This window comes from Gorilla gorilla, chromosome 3, assembly GCF_029281585.2.
Source record: "Gorilla gorilla gorilla isolate KB3781 chromosome 3, NHGRI_mGorGor1-v2.1_pri, whole genome shotgun sequence".
Classification (NCBI taxonomy): Eukaryota; Metazoa; Chordata; class Mammalia; order Primates; family Hominidae; genus Gorilla; species Gorilla gorilla.
Window position 1 is genome coordinate 160,082,554 of NC_073227.2, and position 18,278 is coordinate 160,100,831.

The following is an 18,278-nucleotide window of genomic DNA, read 5'->3' on the forward strand; positions in this document are numbered from 1 at the left end:
CTCCAGTCTGGGTGACAGAGCAAGACTCCATCTCAAAAAAAAAAAAAAAAGAATACAATATATAATACATATACATACAAAATATGTGTCAATCGACTGTTTATGTTATTGGTAAGGTTTCCAGTGAACAATAGGCTATTAATAGTTTTGTTTTCTTTTTTTTTTTTTTTAAAGAGATGAGGTCTTGCTATGTTGCTAAGGCTGGAGTGCAGTGACTATTCACAGGCGTGATCCCTCTACTGATTAGCATGGGAGTTTTGACCTGCTCCGTTTCTGACCTGGGCTGGTTCACCCCTCTTTAGGCAACCTGGTGTCCCCCGTTCCTGGGAGGTCACCATATGGATGTCAAAATTAGTGAGGACATCCGATCAGCATAGTGCACTATATCCTGAGCTCAAGATATCCTCCTGCCTCAGGTTCCCGAGTAGCTGGGACTACAGGCTCATACCACTGTACCTGGTAATAATTAAGGTTTTGGGGAGTTGAAAGTTATGGTGCTCCTACTGAGGAAGTCAAATGTATATTTGTCTACTAACCCTCCATCCTTTTTAAAAAAAATCAATAGTCAGCGGGTGCGGCGGCTCATGCCTGTAATCCCAGCACTTTGGGAGGCTGAGGTGGAAGGATCACTTGAGTTTGAGAGTTGGAGACCAGCGTGGACAATATAGAGAGACCTCCTCCCTACTAAAAATAAAAAAAAATTTAGCTGGGCATGGTGGCACACACCTGTAGTCCCAGTTACTCCGGAGGCTGAGGTGAGAGAATCACTTGACCCTGGGAGTAAGCCCCTGTCTCAAAAAGACACCCCAAACAAACAAACAAAACCCTCCAAAAAGAACAATCAAGAGTTAGAGTTTTCTAGGCCGGGCGCGGTGGCTCACGCTTGCAATCCCAGCACTTTGGAAGGCCGAGGCGGGTGGATCACAAGGTCAGGAGATTGAGACCATGGTGAAACCCCGTCTCTACCAAAAATACAAAAAATTAGCAGGGTGTGGTGGTGGGCGCCTGTAGTCCCAGCTACTCGGAGAGGCTGAGGCAGGAGAATGGCATGAACCCGGGAGGCGGAGCTTGCAGTGAGCTGAGATCGCGCCACTGCACTCCAGCCTGAGCGACAGAGCAAGACTCCGTCTCAAAAAAAAAAAAAAACAAAAAAAAACTAGAGTTTGCTAAATCATAGACTTAAAGTCATATTAGCAAAAAAAAGACAACAAATTTTGTGTTGCCATAACAGTGTGCAAAAGTAGTCACCCAAATGAAAATCATTCAAATTAAAGGAGAGAGTCAGAAAACACTCTGGTAACAGGATTCATCCTTCCTTTCTAACTTACCAAAATGACTCCTCTAGAGAAAACAATCTTTGTGATTCTATGTTTTCTGAGTAACAAGGTAGTTCTGCCTTCCTGATATACTAAATAAATGTTCTGATCAGAAATTAAGAGGTGATAACAAGAGTAAATCCTTCAGCCCTGATTTTTTTTTTTTAAGACAGAGTTTCACTCTTGTTGCCCAGGCTGGAGTGCAATGGCACGATCGCGGCTCACCACAACCTCTGCCTCCCAGGTTCAAGTGATTCTCCTGCCTCAGCCTCCTGAGTAGCTGGGATTACAGGCATGTGCCACCATGCCCGGCTAATTTTTTTATTTTTAGTAGAGATGGGGTTTCTCCATGTTGGTCAGGCTGGTCTTGAACTCCCAACCTCAGGTGATCTGCCTGCCTCGGCCTCCCAAAGTGCTGGGATTACAGGCGTTGAGCCACCGCGCCCAGCCAGCCCTGATTTTTGAATCTATGTTCACAAAAACTTTTCTTACCAATGTGTCCTTAATTACCACTGACCTTGTTATCAGGTGGTACCTTCCATATTGAAATACTTCTATAGAATTAACATTTTCTACAAGTTGTCACAATATGCTTTATCTGAAGAATACAGAAGTATTTTTCTTTCTTTTTATTTAATGATGCAAAATACAAATGCTGGCTTGATATATATTCACATATAACTTTTTCTCTCACATTTACAACTCAACAGATGGTGAATCCAGAGGAACAGCTACAATCACTATATGGAGCATACCTATAATGAAGAAAAAAAAAAAAACTGTAGCATTAACCAGCAGAAATAATATTAAAATTAAACTACTCTGAATTCACCTTAGAACATCAGAAAAAGTCTAGAAAAGACCCACAAAGAGTACCAATACCTTATTTTATTTAATTTTAACAAAAAATATTTTGCCTTAACTATGAAAGAATAGCAAAAGCCATCTGGTTTGTATTTAAATGCCTATTTCATTTTTACCTTTTTTTTTTTTTTTTTTTTTTGGTAGAGACAAAGTCACTATGTTGCCTAAACTCCTGGGCATATGCTATCCCACTGCCTAGGCCTCCCAAAGTACTGAGATTACAGGCATGAGCCACCAAGCCCAGACTCATTTTATCTTTTGATTGGCTGATTAGAGTAGTGAAATGGGCAGGGTGCTAATAGAAAAAAGGCAAAAGATTTGGATAATCAACAGTAAAGAGCTCAGAGTTATTATAAAATATGGAAAACAAAGGATAGTCTGTGATCGCTATGTTTATTATACAGCAGATATAAGTTAATCAACCCAATTATGAAAGCTGAGATTTTTAAGTGACTGTTCACTTATAAAAGGATTAATATAGGATTTTTAAAAAAGGTTTTCAGAAACACACCATATGTGTATATATATATATATGTACACTGTATATGGTATACTTATATATATTTGATACATATCTATAGATGAATATATTATTTATTTATTCATTCATTTATTTTTGAGACAGAGTCTTGTTCTGTTGCCCAGGCTGGCTGGAGTGCAGTAGCCCAATATTGGCTCAATGCAACCTCCCAGCCTCCGCCTCTTGGGTTAAAGCAATTATCGTGCCTCAGCCTCCCAAGTAGCTGGGACTACGGGCACGCACCACCATGCCTAGCTATTTTTTGTGTATTTTTAGTACTGATGGGGTTTCGCCACGTTGGCCAGGCTGGTCTCTAACTCCTTGCCTCAAGTGATCCACTCGCCTCAGCCTCTCAAAGTGTTAGGATTACAGGCGTGAGCCACTGCGCCCAGCCAGATGTATATATTTTATATATATATAATAAACTTTCTCTTTTAAATCACAGACCATGCAGAATAAACTATCTTGTTCATAACTAGGTTTTTTACCAGGAACTGTCCAATTGGATATTAGTTGAGTTGACAATCATAATGAAATAGTGATGCAGAAAAAAATTTAAAAATTGATTGCTCTGGCCAGGCGCAGTGGCTCACGCCTGTAATCCCAGCACTTTGGGAGGCTGAGGCGGGCAGATCACGAGGTCAAGAGATGGAGACCATCCTGGCCAAGATGGGAAAAGCCCGTCTCTATTAAAAATACAAAAATTAGCTGGGCGTGGTAGCGCGCACCTGTAGTCCCAGCTACTCAAGCGGCTGAGGCAGGAGAATTGCTTGAACCTGGGAGGTGGAGGTTGCAGTGAGCCAAGATTGTGCCACTGCACTCCAGCCTGGTGGCTCCGTCTCAAAAAATAAAATAAAATAAAAAGAATCGATTGCCGTTATACATTCACCACTTCTACAAATATTAAATTCCTAAATGGACCAGATGAGCAAGTTGCTGAATAAATGATAATTAATAAAATAGGTTTCTGTTCTCATGGAATTCACACTCAAGTGTACAAGATACCAAACAGACATTAATACACACACAAAGAATAATAATTTGTCGTAAGTGCTATGAAAGCAAAGTGTAAAGCACTATCAGATTTAAGAAAATAATATGATTTTGGTTTCATTCTTTTTTTTTTTTTTGAGAGGGAGTCTCACTCTGTCACCCAGGCTGGAGTGCACTGGCACGATCTTGGCTCACTGCAAACTCAGCCTCCTGGGTTCACGCCACTCTCCCGCCTCAGCCTCGCGAGTAGCTGAGACTACAGGCGCCTGCCACAACACCTGGCTAATTTTTTTGTATTTTTGGTAGAGACGGTGTTTCACTGTGTTAGCCAGGACGGTCTTGATCTCCTGACCTTGTGATCCACCCGCCTCGGCCTCCCAAAGTGCTGGGATTACAGGCGTGAGCCACTGCGCCTGGCAGATTTTGGTTTCATTCTTAAACATACCTTTCTTTGAACAGAGTCAAAGACTAATGATTAAAAATGATTACGCTAAAAGATTCTTGAGGCTACCAAAGTGGCTCATACCTATAATTCCAACATTTTCAGAAGCTGAGGCAAGGAGTTTGAGACCAGCCTGGCCAACAGGTCTACAAACAAACAAACAACAAACAAAAAAAACCCCAACCCCCCCAAAACAAAACCAACTGCTTGAGGCAAGGTATTACAAATTCATAAATTTGTCACAGACAGAAGTATGGGTGCTAAAATGTATAAACCTAATACAAAACAAACAACAAGCTTGTTTTTCAGTATTTAAAAAAGAGGTCAAGTTAATTTGCATAATCTATTCATCCAATAAACTTGTATACTTACTACATTAGTATTTCAAAAGTTTATTCCAGCCCATTTCTTCTTTTGTACTCTAAGATATCTTCATTGTGTTGTTTGATGAGCTACAAAGAGTTAAACAGTTAAAATTAGAAATGTAATCTTCCTGGATACTTATATTTTGTAAAGGAATAAGGATAGAAAAAATAAACAACTATTCTAGTTAGAAATAAAAGGCTAAGAGATCCAAAAGTTCAAAAACCAGGAATGGTATAAACTTGCTCACCACAATGTGACATACTAAATTTGAAAAGGGAGCCCTTAAATATTTATTTATTTATTTAGAGACGGAGTTTTGCTCCACCCCAGGCTGGAGTGGAATGGCATGATCTTGGCTCACTGCAACCTCCTTCTTCTGGGTTCAAGCGATTCTCCTGCCTCAACCTCCTGAATAGCTGGGATTACAGGCGCCTGCCACCACGCCTGGCTAATTTTTGTATCTTTAGTAGAGATGGGGTTTCACCATGTTGGCCAGGCTGGTCTCGAACTCTGAGCTCAGGTGATCCACCCACCTCGGCCTCCCAAAGTGTTGGGATTACAGGCGTGAGCCACCGCACCTGGCCAAAAATTTAAATTAAACTACTGCCAAAAAATTTTACCTCATTTGGTGGGTAATAAATGTAATGAAATGGCTTATCGTGAAGGGGTAAATCAATATGATACAGCACAACTTGGTTATTAAATGGGATCCAGGCTGGTTGGTGGGTGCGTGTTATGCTTCTAATCTTAGAAGTGGGATACCTTGATTGAATGACCAACCCCACCACGAAATTGTATGTGTATTAATTAGATGTCATGGAGGACAGTCACATTTTTAGAACCACTGTCTGACAGAATATGCAACTGGAAAAACGTCTTATATACGATGACATTCATGGCAATCAAAGATCCAAGCTCAATCACTAGTGCTCTCAGCAGTAATTAAGCTTCTTGTTAGAGAAAACCTTAAATTAAGAATGTATAAAATTCATTATAAGCAACATTATTCAAAAAGATGAGTTACTATTAAGTTGTAAGTGACTCAAAATCTCTCACCCCTTTCCAAGTCAAAAATCTGAACCACTTCAACAAGAAAATTTAAAATATCTTAGAGCTGGGGGACAGTGGAGGAAGTCCCAAACCCATTAGATAAAAAACAAAATTTTAAATATTAATATAGCAGATACTTTAACTTTAAAAAGAAATTTTATCCCCAAAGAGGCAGTGTTTCACAGTGTTTTATAGGATAGTGTGGCCTCTGAAGTCAGGAGAACTGGGTTCGGCCAAACTAGTTTCTCCAAGTGTTTCTTATCTGTAACGGGTCAACAATAGTAGGTGCCACGTAGTGTTGTTGAAATGATTAAACGCAAGTTTATGTGTAAAGCATGTGGTGTGAAATTTTTTTTTTTTTTTTGAGACAGAGTCTCGCTGTATCTCCCATGCTGGAGTGCGGTAGCACCATCTCGGCTCGCTGCAAGCTCCGCCTCCCGGGTTCACACCATTCTGCTGTCTCAGCCTCCTGAACAGCTGGGACTACAGGCGCCCTTCGCTACACCTGGCTAATTTTTTTTTGTATTTTTGGTAGAGATGGGGTTTCACTGTGTTAGCCAGGATGGTCTGGATCTCTTGACCTCGTGATCCGCCCACGTTGGCCTCCCAAAGTGCTGGGATTACAGGTGTGAGCCACCACGTCCGGCCTGAAAATTTTTTTAAAAAGGTCGCTACACACTATGTACAATTTCCAACGATGTATTTATACAAACATTGATTAAAACCTAATGGAAGTCTACTGGGATTCAGTTTGTACAACTTGCACACTGCTGGTTTGTCCTTACAGCATCTGAAAAAGATACCTTCATAAAACTCCAATTAGCCTCAATTCTCATTAAGAAATAAAGTATAATTACTATTGCCAGGTGTGGTGGCTCACGCCTGTAATCACAACACTTTGGGAGGCCGAGGCGGGCGGATCACTAGGTCAGGAGATCGAGACCATCCTGGCTAACACGGTGAAACCCCGTCTCTACCAAAAATACAAAAATTAGCCGGGCGTGGTGGCGGGCGCCTGTAGTCCCAGCTACTTGGGAGGCTGAGGCAGGAGAATGGCGTGAACCCGCGAGGCGGAGCTTTCAGTGAGCCGAGATCACGCCACTGCACTCCAGCCTGGGAGACAGAGTGAGACTCCATCTCAAAAAAAAAAAAAAAGCATAATTACTATTTAGTAAAACTGCCATTCCTTACAAAACCATGTTAAGGAACAATAACAGAAATTTTAGTCCCATCATACTTTTTCAATGTTGCTGAAATCTTAATTTCTTTTTAGTCCTTGGGATTTCTCTTATGGAAAAATACGTATCAGCGATTATATAAATATCCTACTGTTATGAGAGTTTCACTTCCATACAACATAACAGCACCATTCAATCTCGCAATGTTATGTCATTCCCTTACCACGCTGGCGTAGTCTCACGACATCCGGGAGTAAAGTACTTACTTACATAGACCCACAAGAAAACAGTGGTGCCCAAGGTGAACCCAACTTTCAGCCAGTCAGGTTTGGCATTCGGCGGCTCTCGCACGTAGAACTTTGATCGCACTGAAGCTGAAAGGGGAAGAGGGTCTGTAAATTTGTAACTTACTGCCTTGTAGGGAAAAAACCCTAACATTTACGTGCGTATTATCGCATTTAATTCTCCCTTCAACTCCCCCATCTCCCACTTAAACAGCCAAGGAAATAGAGGTTCAAAGAGATCAAGTACCTCGCCCAGGGCCACTGGCGAGTTAGACAGGACGCACCTGTCCTGTCCGAGGCTTTCAAAGCCTCGTTTAAGGGCTTGCGGACCCTCAGACGACTCGGGAGTGGTCATGTAAGAGGCGCCCCGGGGAGGGTGTCTCCTCTCCCGGTTTACGGGACCTAACGTACAGAGGTGGGGAAGGCAAGGACCCAAAGTCCATTTACAAAGGCCAAGAGTGGTCAGGTTGAACTTGGATAAGTGCTAGAGACGGGTGATGGGGAGCAGAGAGCCCTGCGTAGGGGACAGGCGTGGGCTGGGCCTTGGGTCGTCGGCGGCGAAGGTCACTGCAGGACGAACCCGGGCCGCTGCCGCCTCCTGCACCCGTGGGCTGGGTCCGCCTTAGGAGGGGTAATCTGAGGGTCGAGTCGGCCTGCACGAGGAGGATACTCACGGCCGCTCGGGAGCCTGGCGGGGGCCAGCAGCCGGGAGAGGGGACGCAGCAAGGCGGACGGCGCCATCTTGCGTGGCCCAGCTCAGTCTCTCCGAGTTGGCAACAGAACCAGCGCCACCTGGCGGCCGGAAGTGCGGGACTCGAGGGCTCTGCAGCAGAGCTCCGTGGGGGCGTCAACGTGAATTCCAGCACGGCAAGGTTCTCTAGCACCCCGGCCTCAGCCTTCTGTCTATACAGTGGAATTAGGAAGAAAATAATTAAAAGAAAAAAGAGTTTACCTATTCTCTGTCCTCTGGGGGTTTTTCACCCCATCTCTACGGCTATTCATCAAGAGGTTTATTAAAATTTTCCTACATGAGCCAGAAAAAAGAAAAGTGTCGTGCTGAATAATAACTAGCATTTGGATTGAATTCTGTGGTCCAGGCACGGTGCATTAATGTATCATATGGTTTACATTCATTGTCTTATTTCATCTTCAAAACGAGCACATATCATGCCGTGGTTATAAGCCTCAATTTACAGATAAAGCTTAAAGAAGACAGCTACTCACTCATCCAAGGTGACATATTATATTTTATAGTTGAAAAGATCTCTTAACACTTACCACTTACACTCACGATCATACTGAAGCCTCACAAACCTGTGAAGTAGAATTAGTGACTTAGGTAGGCTTAAGATCACATAGATGGCAGAGGTGGGATACAGTTTGAGGTCTTCTGACTCCAGATCTAGTGATCCTCATTAGCCCACCTAACAGACTTGGACCACCCTAGACCATAAGCTGTAGAATCAGCGTTCAAAGCCATTCTGCTCACCACTTTTTAGCTCTATTATTTCTAGGCAAATTACTTAACCTCTCTATACCTAAGTTTTACATCTATAATATAAAACCTATAGGGTTGCTGAGAAGCTTAAACAAGTGTCTGGTAGTAGTAAACAATTTATTTGGTTTTGCCTATTAAAGACATCATTCTGAGGAATAGGTTTTATCTTGCACAGTTGAGCCAGATCTTTGTACATTCAACTCAGTTCAATCTGATGTCTAAAGACCAGTAAAAATATTTATAGGTAACAGACAATACATTTTGACCCTTTAAAACTAATCCTTTAAACTTTGTCATTAATTTTAAAACCAAAATAAATGTTAGCAAATCTCCTATATTCTCTTTAGCAATGTTATTTTAAGATATTTTTTAACCAAAAATTATTGACCAAAAAGTCAATTAATTGCACTGTGTTTTCTGGCTCATTTTAACATGCAAATGGTGGCTAAATGGATTGCTAAATTGTGAGTCACTTTAGTTTGTAACCTAGTTTGAGCCTCCTGGACTCATGCTCAAGTAAGTAAACTACCCAACGAATGTGCTGAGCCAGTTGTTGGTTCGCCATTTATTGTCCACTCAGCAACCTGTCAGTTGTATACCCTTTCTATACCATCCGTTGGAAGCTTGTCCTGACGAAGCTTTTGCTAGTATCCAACAAGTTGAAACAGATGCTACCTTTCTTTAGTCAGAGTATTCAGAACCAGTAAGCAAATTACTAATTTCAGTACTGCTATTGAGAAAGACTGCTTTGTTCTTTTTCAGAGCTTTGGCCCTTGTATCCTTTTACTAGTGTGTATTTTGGGAAAGTGATGAAGTATAAGCACATTTTTCTCACCATATTAGAGCTGATGGGAACTGTACACTTGGAGTACCCAGCTGTATGTGAAACTGCATCTAGAAAATAATCCTGATTAAGTAATTCCAGCTAGGAACTAATATCTATAATATTTTGTTAGAAGTTGCTTCATAACATTCATGTAAGCATCTTCAGAATTTGAACACTAAAATCTTATTTATGATCCAGGTGAAAAGAGAGAGGATTTGAGTTAGCAGCTAGAAAAGCAAAGTTTCAGTCCAAGATTTTTCCACTGGGAAAAAATCACATCTCCCAAGGAAGGTAAAAAAAGAGCAAGAATTGAAAAACAGTATAAAATGCAAAAAACAAAACAAAAAATCCGTATTTTTATTGATACAGCATGCATGAGAATACTATGAATCAAACTTAGGACTTGGGCCAGTCACAGTGGCTCAGGCCTCTAATCCTAGCACTTTGTGAGAACAAGGTAAATGGATTGCCTGAGTCCAGGAGGTCAAGACTGGCCTGTGCAACACAGGTAGATAACTATCCCTACAAAATGATTTTTTAAAAAATTAGCTGGGTGTGGTGGTGCATGTCTGTGGTTCCAGCTACTCGGGAGGCTGAGGTAGGAAGATCGCTTGGACCTGGGAGGTGAGGCTACAGTAAGCCAAGACTCTGCCACTGCACTCCAGCCTCGGTGACACAGTGAGACCCTGTCACAAAAACAAAACAAAACAAAAGAAAAAAACCAACAACCTCCCACCTCCCCACACACCAAGATGTATCTATAAGTTTTTATTTTTTAAGACTCAGCAGCTGGGCGCCCTGGCTCACGCCTGTAATCCCAGCACTTTGGGAGGCCGAGGCGGGCGGATCACCTGAGGTCGGGAGTTCAAGACCAGCCTGACCAACATGGAGAAATCCTGTCTCTACTAAAAATACAAAATTAGCCGGGCATGGTGGTGCATGCCTGTAATTCCAGCTACTCGGGAGGCTGAGGCAGGAAAATCGCTTGAACCCAGGAGGCAGAGTTGTGGTGAGCTGAGATCGCACCATTGCACTCTAGCCTGGGCGACAAGAGCGAAACTCTGTCTCAAAAAAAAAAAAAAAAAAAGATTCAGCAGCAGGCCGGGTGTTGGGGCTCACATCTATAATCCCAGCACTTTGGGAGGCTGAGGTGGGTGGATTGCTTAAGCCCAGGAGTTCAAGAGTAGCCTGGGCAACATTGAGAAATCCTGTCTATACACACACACACAAAAAACCCAGAAGCAATAGCAAATTGTTAACATTTGTTAAATCTAGGTGACAAATACATGAATTTCTTTTATATTGTTTCTTTTTTTTTTTGAACAAGGTCTCAGCTCTGTTGCCCAGGCTGGAGAGCAGAGGTGTCATCACAGCTCACTGCAGTCTCGACCTCTGGGGCCGAAGGAATCTTCCCACCCAAGCCCACAAAGTAGCTGGGACTACAGGCTCACAGCACCACACCTGGCAAATTTTAAAATTTTTTTGTAGAGACAGGGTCTCACTATGTTGCCCAGGTTGGTCTCAAACTTCTGGGCTCAAGCGATCTTCCTGCCTCAGCCTCCCAAAGTGTCGGGATTATAGGTATGAGGCATTATGCCTGGCCTATGTTTTTTTTTTTTGAGATGGAGTCTCACTCTGTTGTCCAGGCTGGAGTGCAGTGGTGCAATCTTGGCTCACTGCAACCTCCACCTCCCAGGTTCAAGCGATTGTCCTGCCTCAGCCTCCTGAGTAGCTGGGGTTACAGGCACGCACCACCACACCCTGCTAATTTTTGTATTTTTAGTAGAGACGGGGTTTCACCATGTTGGTCAGGCTGGTCTTGAACTCCTGACCTTGTGATCCGCCCGCCTCAGCCTCCCAAAGTGCTGGGATTACAGGCGTGAGCCACCAAGCCCAGCCTTTTTTTTTTTTTTTAAATAAGATCCAAGTACTTAATAAGATGTAACAGTCTCAATAGAGAACACCTTACATATATGGAGAAATTTCACTCAACATATCCCTTTTGTAGAATTAAAGTTTGCAAGGTAAATGATTTTATTTCTTTCTTTTTGGTTAATATTTTTTAGAGTTGGCATTTGGAACATAGTGACATGCAAGCACATAGGGTAAGATGAATTAACTATCATCATCAGCAGCGGCAGCATATAGCCTTGGATATGTTAACTTTCTGAAAGCATGGCTGTTACTTACAGTATAACTCAAATGGGATCTCTATTTGTGAAATTGTGGTGATCAGAGTACATTTTTTTTTTATTCAATTCAGACTACTGTGTGGTCAGACTGTTATCTGTAGGTGCATTTTAACTAGCAGATGAATCAGTTAAATGTTGAATCAGACTAGTATTTGCCGAGCCTTTAAAATTGCCATTTCTTTGTCATCACCCAAAAAGAATGTAACATTTGCCAAACTCTATTTCTGGCTCATCTAATCAGGTACTCAGGTTCTGGTGGAAGCTACTGATTGTTTCAAAGACCAGAAATTTTCTTCCTCTGAAGGAAAATAGAATATTCTTTACAGGAGAAATTTAGAGAACTATAGCAAATAGTATTGCTGTAGGGATTTTTGGATATGAAGCCAGAGATTTGGAAATCCAAGCTAAAACTATCAACTGCATTTAGACTATTTTTCTGTCTTTCAATAGTTCAGACGTTGAAAGACCTCTTGGGGCAGTGAATTTTGCAGGTTATTACTAAGTAACAGCTTAAAAATGAATTATAAGCTTGTTCTTAGTTTTATAAAGTTAAGGTTAAAATACTGGCCATATTTCAAACTGAAACATAGTTTCCTGTATATATGATTTTTCTCAAACTTTTGAAGAGAGATCACAGAATTTAAGGAAACTCCAGGATTTGACTGTTAAAAACCTTATTTATGACCCCAGTGAAGGGAGAGGACAATCAATATAGCAGCTAGAAAACCCAAGTTTATATTGGGAAACATATATCTCAACTCACACCTTTCAGGGACAGTTAAGAGAAGTTTGAAAATTAAAATATCTTTGTAAATAAATTTAAAACAGTAAAAAACACGCACATAACATGTTGTTTAATAATTCATGATGCAAAGAATGCTACAGAGTGAAATCAGGATTTGGAAAGAGGTAATCAAGAACCAAAGGTTAAAAGTGGCTCATATAACTTGAAAATTTTTAGATCAATGGAATGCCACTTGGAAAAAGTTTTACTGTCAGCTGTTAATGAAATGACTTACATTTTTGGAAGGACTCCTATTCGGTATGTAGTCTGACCTCGCCTACTCGAGTAGTTCCCTCTAGTATCCTTGCCAGTCTTTGGCTTCTAAGATCTGAGAATTTCTGGGGATGGGGAGTTCGAGTCACAATATTAAGCACTAGTTTGAAGCCAGCTCCAGGGTAGTCTGTCTTTAAGTCTCCACTAATCCGCTCCAAGGTGACTCATAAGGTCGGTCCGTCAACTCCGCATTATATAGCCTCAACAACGACTTTAAAACACATACTTTAACCTCCAGAGGCTCCTTTGGCAGTGCAAATATGTCACTTCGGATCTGACTAACTACCTTTCCAGGCTGATCTTAAGCAACATTCACCAAACTACCGATACGACAGCCAGGCCCACTTCATCGGTCAAGCTCTTTCACGATTTTCAGACTCTGTTAAGCCCCTTTCTCCCCAGGGCTGTTAACAAGTCTCCACTGCGGTGAAGCTTTTTTCATTTTCCACTCCGCCTCTGCTCCTTAAATTAGGCATTTCGTCCATAATCAACTACAGCGCTTCTCAAACACCTACACCTGTATTTTAGCACTTTGTGCTCAAACGATGATCACACAGAGTGCGAGACTCTTTCCAAGGAATGAAAGGTCAATCTAGCAGGAAGGCGCCAGAGAGGCTGTTTTTGATGAGGAGGCGGTCTGAACCGTACTTGCCTAGCCTCCCGTAGCTCCGCGGGCGCTTCGAGGGCACCACGCACTGAAATGATGGGCGGGGCCTGCCCCGACCCTCACGGCCTCCACAGGCGGGCCAGCCTCCAGGTTTCCCGGCAAGCTCCGAAACCCAGAGGAGGTGGGGAAAGGAGGTCACCGCGCCTGCGTGTTAGGAAGCGTGACCCGGGTGGGAAAACCCTCTGCGTCCGCCATTTTGGCTGCCTCTGTCGGTCTGTTCAGTTACCACGTGAACCGCCGACGGAGACCCGTAGTGGGGGAGGCGGCGGCAGCGTTAAGTGAGAAAGGAAAAAAGACAACGAGGAAAAAGGAGGTGTCCGGGTAGGGCAACGCGGCGACACCCGAGGCCTGGTGGTGGCGGCGGATCGAGATATTCAAGGCTGAAGCAGCTACGGAACGGCAGCGGCGGCGGTCGGACAAACTGACTGACCGAGCCGGGTGGTGGCGGGAGCAGCGGGAGCAGCCGGAACGATGCCGGCCGTGAGCCTCCCGCCCAAGGAGAATGCGCTCTTCAAGCGGATCTTGGTAAGTGTGAGGCTCCGGGCAAGCAGTGGGGAGGATTTAGCCGGCAACCGGGCCTGTCACCCCTAACCTCGGCCCGGCGGGCACTGAGCCACTCCCGCCCGGGACCCCGCCTTCATAGCCCTCGTCAGGCCGAATGCATTGCTTTGCTCCCTCTCTGTGGTTCCTACTATGGCCCGCGCGCCAGGGACCACAGGCTTCTTCATTCCATCCCCACGCTTGAGGCCCTGGTTCCGGACTAGGCCCCGACCTCCCGGCTTCTAGACTGCCGGTTCTCATTCTCCCCGATCTGGGGGAGAAGAGGCCCGGCCTTTGGCGGGCAAGTGGGCGACACCGGCAGGAGTCGCGGCCCGGTTGGTGTGGGAACCCTGCTGGCAGGCCGGGGTGGCACCCTTGGAAGGAACAGGTGGTGCGGATGCAGCAGGCTCATTCATTGCCTAAATGCGGTTCTCCCTCCATCATATGTCCCTCCCTCTTCCTCCTCTCTTGGGATTCACCTGTCTCCTCCCGGCCCGGGGTCACCGAATGACCTGAGAGGAGGGAAAGAAGGAGTTCAGAGAAGGAAAGAAAGCTTTTCAAACGACTACCTCCTTGTAGTCAGTTGCATACTGGAGTCTTCAGCTCCTCTGCCTCCGTTGTTCTCTCGTTTCTGGAGTAGGGATGAGGCATTTATTTCTTAGTTTCCGAGCGGGAAACAGCCCCACCCCGTCACTCTTCTCGGGAGGTGGGGCCCATTGCGAGGGGGCGGTTCGGTAGGAAGTAAAAAGTTGAGTCTTTAGTTTAAACGTTCCAGACCTAGACTTTTCTTATACACTGAAGTATATTAACACATGCAAAAACTTACTAGAGAAAAGAGAATATAAGAACTTTTGAGATGGATTTTGTTGACGCTAGCTCAGACTTATTTCCTACATTTCAAATGTGTGCAGTTTGCATTTTTTTAAACCATAAATGCATTGATGTTTGCAGGGACTGTTTACATTGTAAAATATGTCCTGTAGCCTTGGAGCTATAATTAACACATTGTAGCACATTTTTTGTTTGGCATTTAGTATGTGGGTTCCCCCTTTCACGCAAACGTTTCCTTATGATAGAATTAACTGTATTTGCCAAGTTTAAGACTTTTAAAATTTGGGATGTGTGTGTGAAAGTGTTAGCCTTTTCCCCCGCAGTTATAATTTATTTCACCTGTTTGAAAAGTAGAACAACTCTGGGGATTCAGTTTTTCTAGAAATAAATAATCATACATTTGAACTAACTTTGATTTTACAAAAGCGTCCATATGCCCTACAGATTTAGTGAATTCATTTTGAAAAACATTAGAAAGTCACATCCAGTGTCGCAAAACTGTTACCTTGAAATTCTTACTGGAATTTTGTTTTGTTTTAAGACTAAGAGTGTAGGTGGAGCTGTAAAATAGTTTTAGGAAAAAAGTTACTTTTAAACCCTTAAAAAGACTAATTGGTGTGCAGGTAGAACTGTAACGTAAGTTTAGAATAGCAATTTATCTTTAATCTCTTCACAATTCTTTATTTTGAAAAAAAATGAAACTGAAAAGTTGAGAGAACAAGGAACACTCATAAATCTTTACTTAAATTTATTTGCCATATATGCTTTCTCTCTCCCTATGTATATGTATATATACATTTGTATAAAAGTAAGTTGTAGACGTAAAACTTATCTCTAGGCTGGGCACGGTGTCTCATGCCTGTAATCCCAGCACTTTGGGAGGCTGAGGCAGATGGATCACTTGAGGTCAGGAGTTCAAGACCAGGCTGGCCAACGTAGTGAAATCCTGTCTCTACTGAAAATACAAAAATTAGTCAGACATGGTGGTGTTCGCCTGTAGTCCCAGCTACTAGGGAGGCTGAGGCACAAGAATCGCTTGAACCCGGGAGGTGGAGGTTGCAGTTTCAGCCTTGGCAACAGAGGAAGACTGTCTCAAAACAAAAACAAAAAACTTCATCTCTAAATACTTAAGCAAGCATCTTCTAAGAATAAGGACATCGTCTTGTATACTTATAACAATCATTCTCTAATATTGTCTAATATCTGGTTCATATTGAGATTTTCTCAAGTGTTAGCACTTTTTTTTTCTTTTTTTTGAGACGGAGTCTCGCTCTGTCGCCCAGGCTGGAATGCAGTGGCGCGATCTCGGCTCACTGCAAGCTCCGCCTCCTGGGTTGACGCCATTCTCCTGCCTTAGCCTCCCAAGTAGCTGGGACTACGGGTGCCCGCCACCACGCCTGGCTAATTTTTTGTATTTTTTAGTAGAGACGGGGTTTCACCATGTTAGCCAGGATGGTCTCAATCTCCTGACCTAGTGATCCGCCTGCCTCGGCCTTCCGAAGTGCTGCGATTACAGGCGTCAGCCACCGTGCCCGGCCAAGTGTTAGCACTTTTTAAATAAATCAAACTTTTAATTTTGAGAAGACTGTAATAATCACGTAGTTTAAGGAATAATACAGTGCAGTTTACTCAGTTTTCCCAACACTAATACCTTGCAAAACCATGGTTCATTATTATAACATTGATACAATCCACCAGTCTTATTCAGATTTCCCCAGTTTACTTGTACATGCGTGTGAGTGCTCGCGCACGCGGGTGCAGTCATCCCTTGGTATCTGTCGGGGGTTGATTTCAGGATCCCGCGAGATTCCAAAATTTGCAGGTGTTTGAGTCCATTATGTAAAGTGGTGTAGTATTTGCATATAACCTATGCAAATGTATACTTTAAATATCTCTAGATTACTTATAATACCTAATGCAATATTACTGTTATATAGTTATACTGTATTTTAAAAATTTGTATTTTTTATTGTATTTTTAAAAATAGTTTTTACCTATGGATGCAGACACCAAGGATAATGAGAGCTGACTGTATTTACTTCTATGCAGTGTTATCCCATGTATAGATTGCACCACTACAATTAGGCTACAGAACAGTTCCTTCAGTCCAAAGTACCCCCCTCTGTTGCCCTTTTAGAACCCCATCCATTATCTCTCCCACCGCCCTCCCATCCCCTCTCGCTGCAGGCTCCAGCAACCAGTACATGTCCTCTATTTGTATAATTTTGCCATTCTTTTGGGTTTAGAGATAGAGTCTTCCTCTGTTGCACAGGCTGGAGTGTAGTGGCTATTTATAGGCTCTATCAAAAGGGCACTGTAACCTCAAACTACTGGACTCAAGCAGTCCTCCCGCTTCAGCCTCCGGAGTAGGGGGGATTACTACAGGGCTACTACATCCAGCTAATAGTTTATTCATTTTTATTGCCAAGTAGTATTCCATGGTATGGATGTACCACAGTGTGTTTAACCATCCATATAATAGCAATTTTTGATTAAACATCTTAATTTTTTTGTGGTAATGTTAGTGGGGCAAAAACCTGTAAGTTTATTGCCAAAATCACAGTGCTGATGATCTATTGATAAGTTATATGTGAGAGAAATGTGGAAGTCACTAAATGAAAGAAGAGTAAAGGAGTCCTTATTGTTCTCATACATTAAGAATGAAGAAAGTGTTACTGACCAAAAGGATAGTATTGATTTTTTGAAATTGCTTCTGTTTCTTGAGATTCGATAGTAAGTTAGTGCTTTTAAGATTTTTTTTTTTTTTGCCCTGTCTGATAAAGGAAATGTTGGACATAATGTGATGTGTGTGCTCTATGTAATCAAGTGTTGCTAGGTTGGTAACTTTTTTTTTTTTTTTTTTTTTTGAGACGGAGTTTCGCTCTTGTTGCCCAGGCTGGAGGGCAATGGCATGATCTCGGCTCACCGAAACCTCTGCCTCCCGGGTTCAAGCAATTCTGCCTCAGCCTCCTGAGTAGCTGGGATTACAGGCGTGTGCCACCACACCTGGCTAATTTTGTATTTTTAGTAGAGATGGGGTTTCTCCATGTTGTTCAGGCTCGTCTCAAACTCCCAGCCTCAAGTGATCCACCCGCCTTGGCCTCCCAAAATGCTGGGATTACAGGCCTGAGCCACTGCTCCTGGCTGCTTGGTAACTTGTTAAATCATTCCTGCAGCATTCAACTTTTGAGCTGCTACTTTGTTAGTTGTACTGTACTTGTTATGATAAACTTAAGTAGGAAATACAGTTAGTTTGTATTTCAAAATAAACATTTTTTTCCTTAAATTTTTAATGGAAACCTGCTTTACACATAAGTTTGCAAAAATTTTAGAGTTTCTGCAGCGGATTTGCCTGGCTTGATCTAGTCTAGTTGATCTCTAAAATTCAGTTTTGTTGTATATTTTTCTCTTTTTTCCAGTATTACTCTTCTGTTTTCTGACTAAAGCATTGTCCTAAGTTAATCAAAATGCTTGCATAATGTTTCTTGCTGATAATTTGTCTAGAAAAAGGATGGGATGAATTTAATGTGACATATACTGTGTAAGAGTTTATTTTATTTTGTTTGTTTTTTGAGACAGTTTTGCTCTGTCACCCAGGCTGGAGTGCAGTGGTGTGATCTTGGCTCACTGCAACCTCCACCTCCTGGGTTCATG

At 42.6% G+C, this 18,278-nt stretch overlaps 2 protein-coding genes across 8 annotated transcripts in view; one reads left to right on the forward strand and one right to left on the reverse strand.

The window, feature by feature from the left end:
- Nucleotides 1-1,930: 1,930 nt before the first annotated feature.
- NDUFC1 (NADH:ubiquinone oxidoreductase subunit C1) lies at nucleotides 1,931-14,500 on the reverse strand. 6 transcript variants are annotated; one of them, XM_004040402.3, is made up of 6 exons: nucleotides 14,363-14,500; nucleotides 8,292-8,327; nucleotides 7,688-7,916; nucleotides 7,000-7,103; nucleotides 4,508-4,587; nucleotides 1,931-2,071 (listed from the first exon to the last, which is right to left on the reverse strand). In XM_004040402.3, exons 3-5 carry the CDS (start codon nucleotides 7,752-7,754, stop codon nucleotides 4,528-4,530), a joined length of 231 nt encoding a protein of 76 aa, XP_004040450.1. In that variant the 5' UTR covers nucleotides 7,755-7,916; nucleotides 8,292-8,327; nucleotides 14,363-14,500; the 3' UTR covers nucleotides 1,931-2,071; nucleotides 4,508-4,527. The 6 variants fall into 6 exon arrangements, with proteins under 6 accessions (XP_004040450.1, XP_063561623.1, XP_055240699.1 ...); XM_063705553.1 differs by lacking the exon at nucleotides 14,363-14,500 and adding an exon at nucleotides 12,549-13,329; XM_055384724.1 differs by lacking the exon at nucleotides 8,292-8,327 and having other exon boundaries at nucleotides 7,688-7,912.
- The window catches only part of NAA15 (N-alpha-acetyltransferase 15, NatA auxiliary subunit), a 90,968-nt gene continuing 86,059 nt past the window's right edge, over nucleotides 13,370-18,278 (forward strand). Inside the window, exon 1 of one of the 2 annotated variants that reach the window (XM_019025433.4) lies at nucleotides 13,370-13,778. In XM_019025433.4, coding sequence (XP_018880978.1) covers nucleotides 13,725-13,778 — 54 coding nt within the window. In that variant the 5' untranslated portion in view covers nucleotides 13,370-13,724. The remainder of the gene's footprint in view (nucleotides 13,779-18,278) is intronic. The other variant, XM_019025434.4, reaches the window with a different exon arrangement.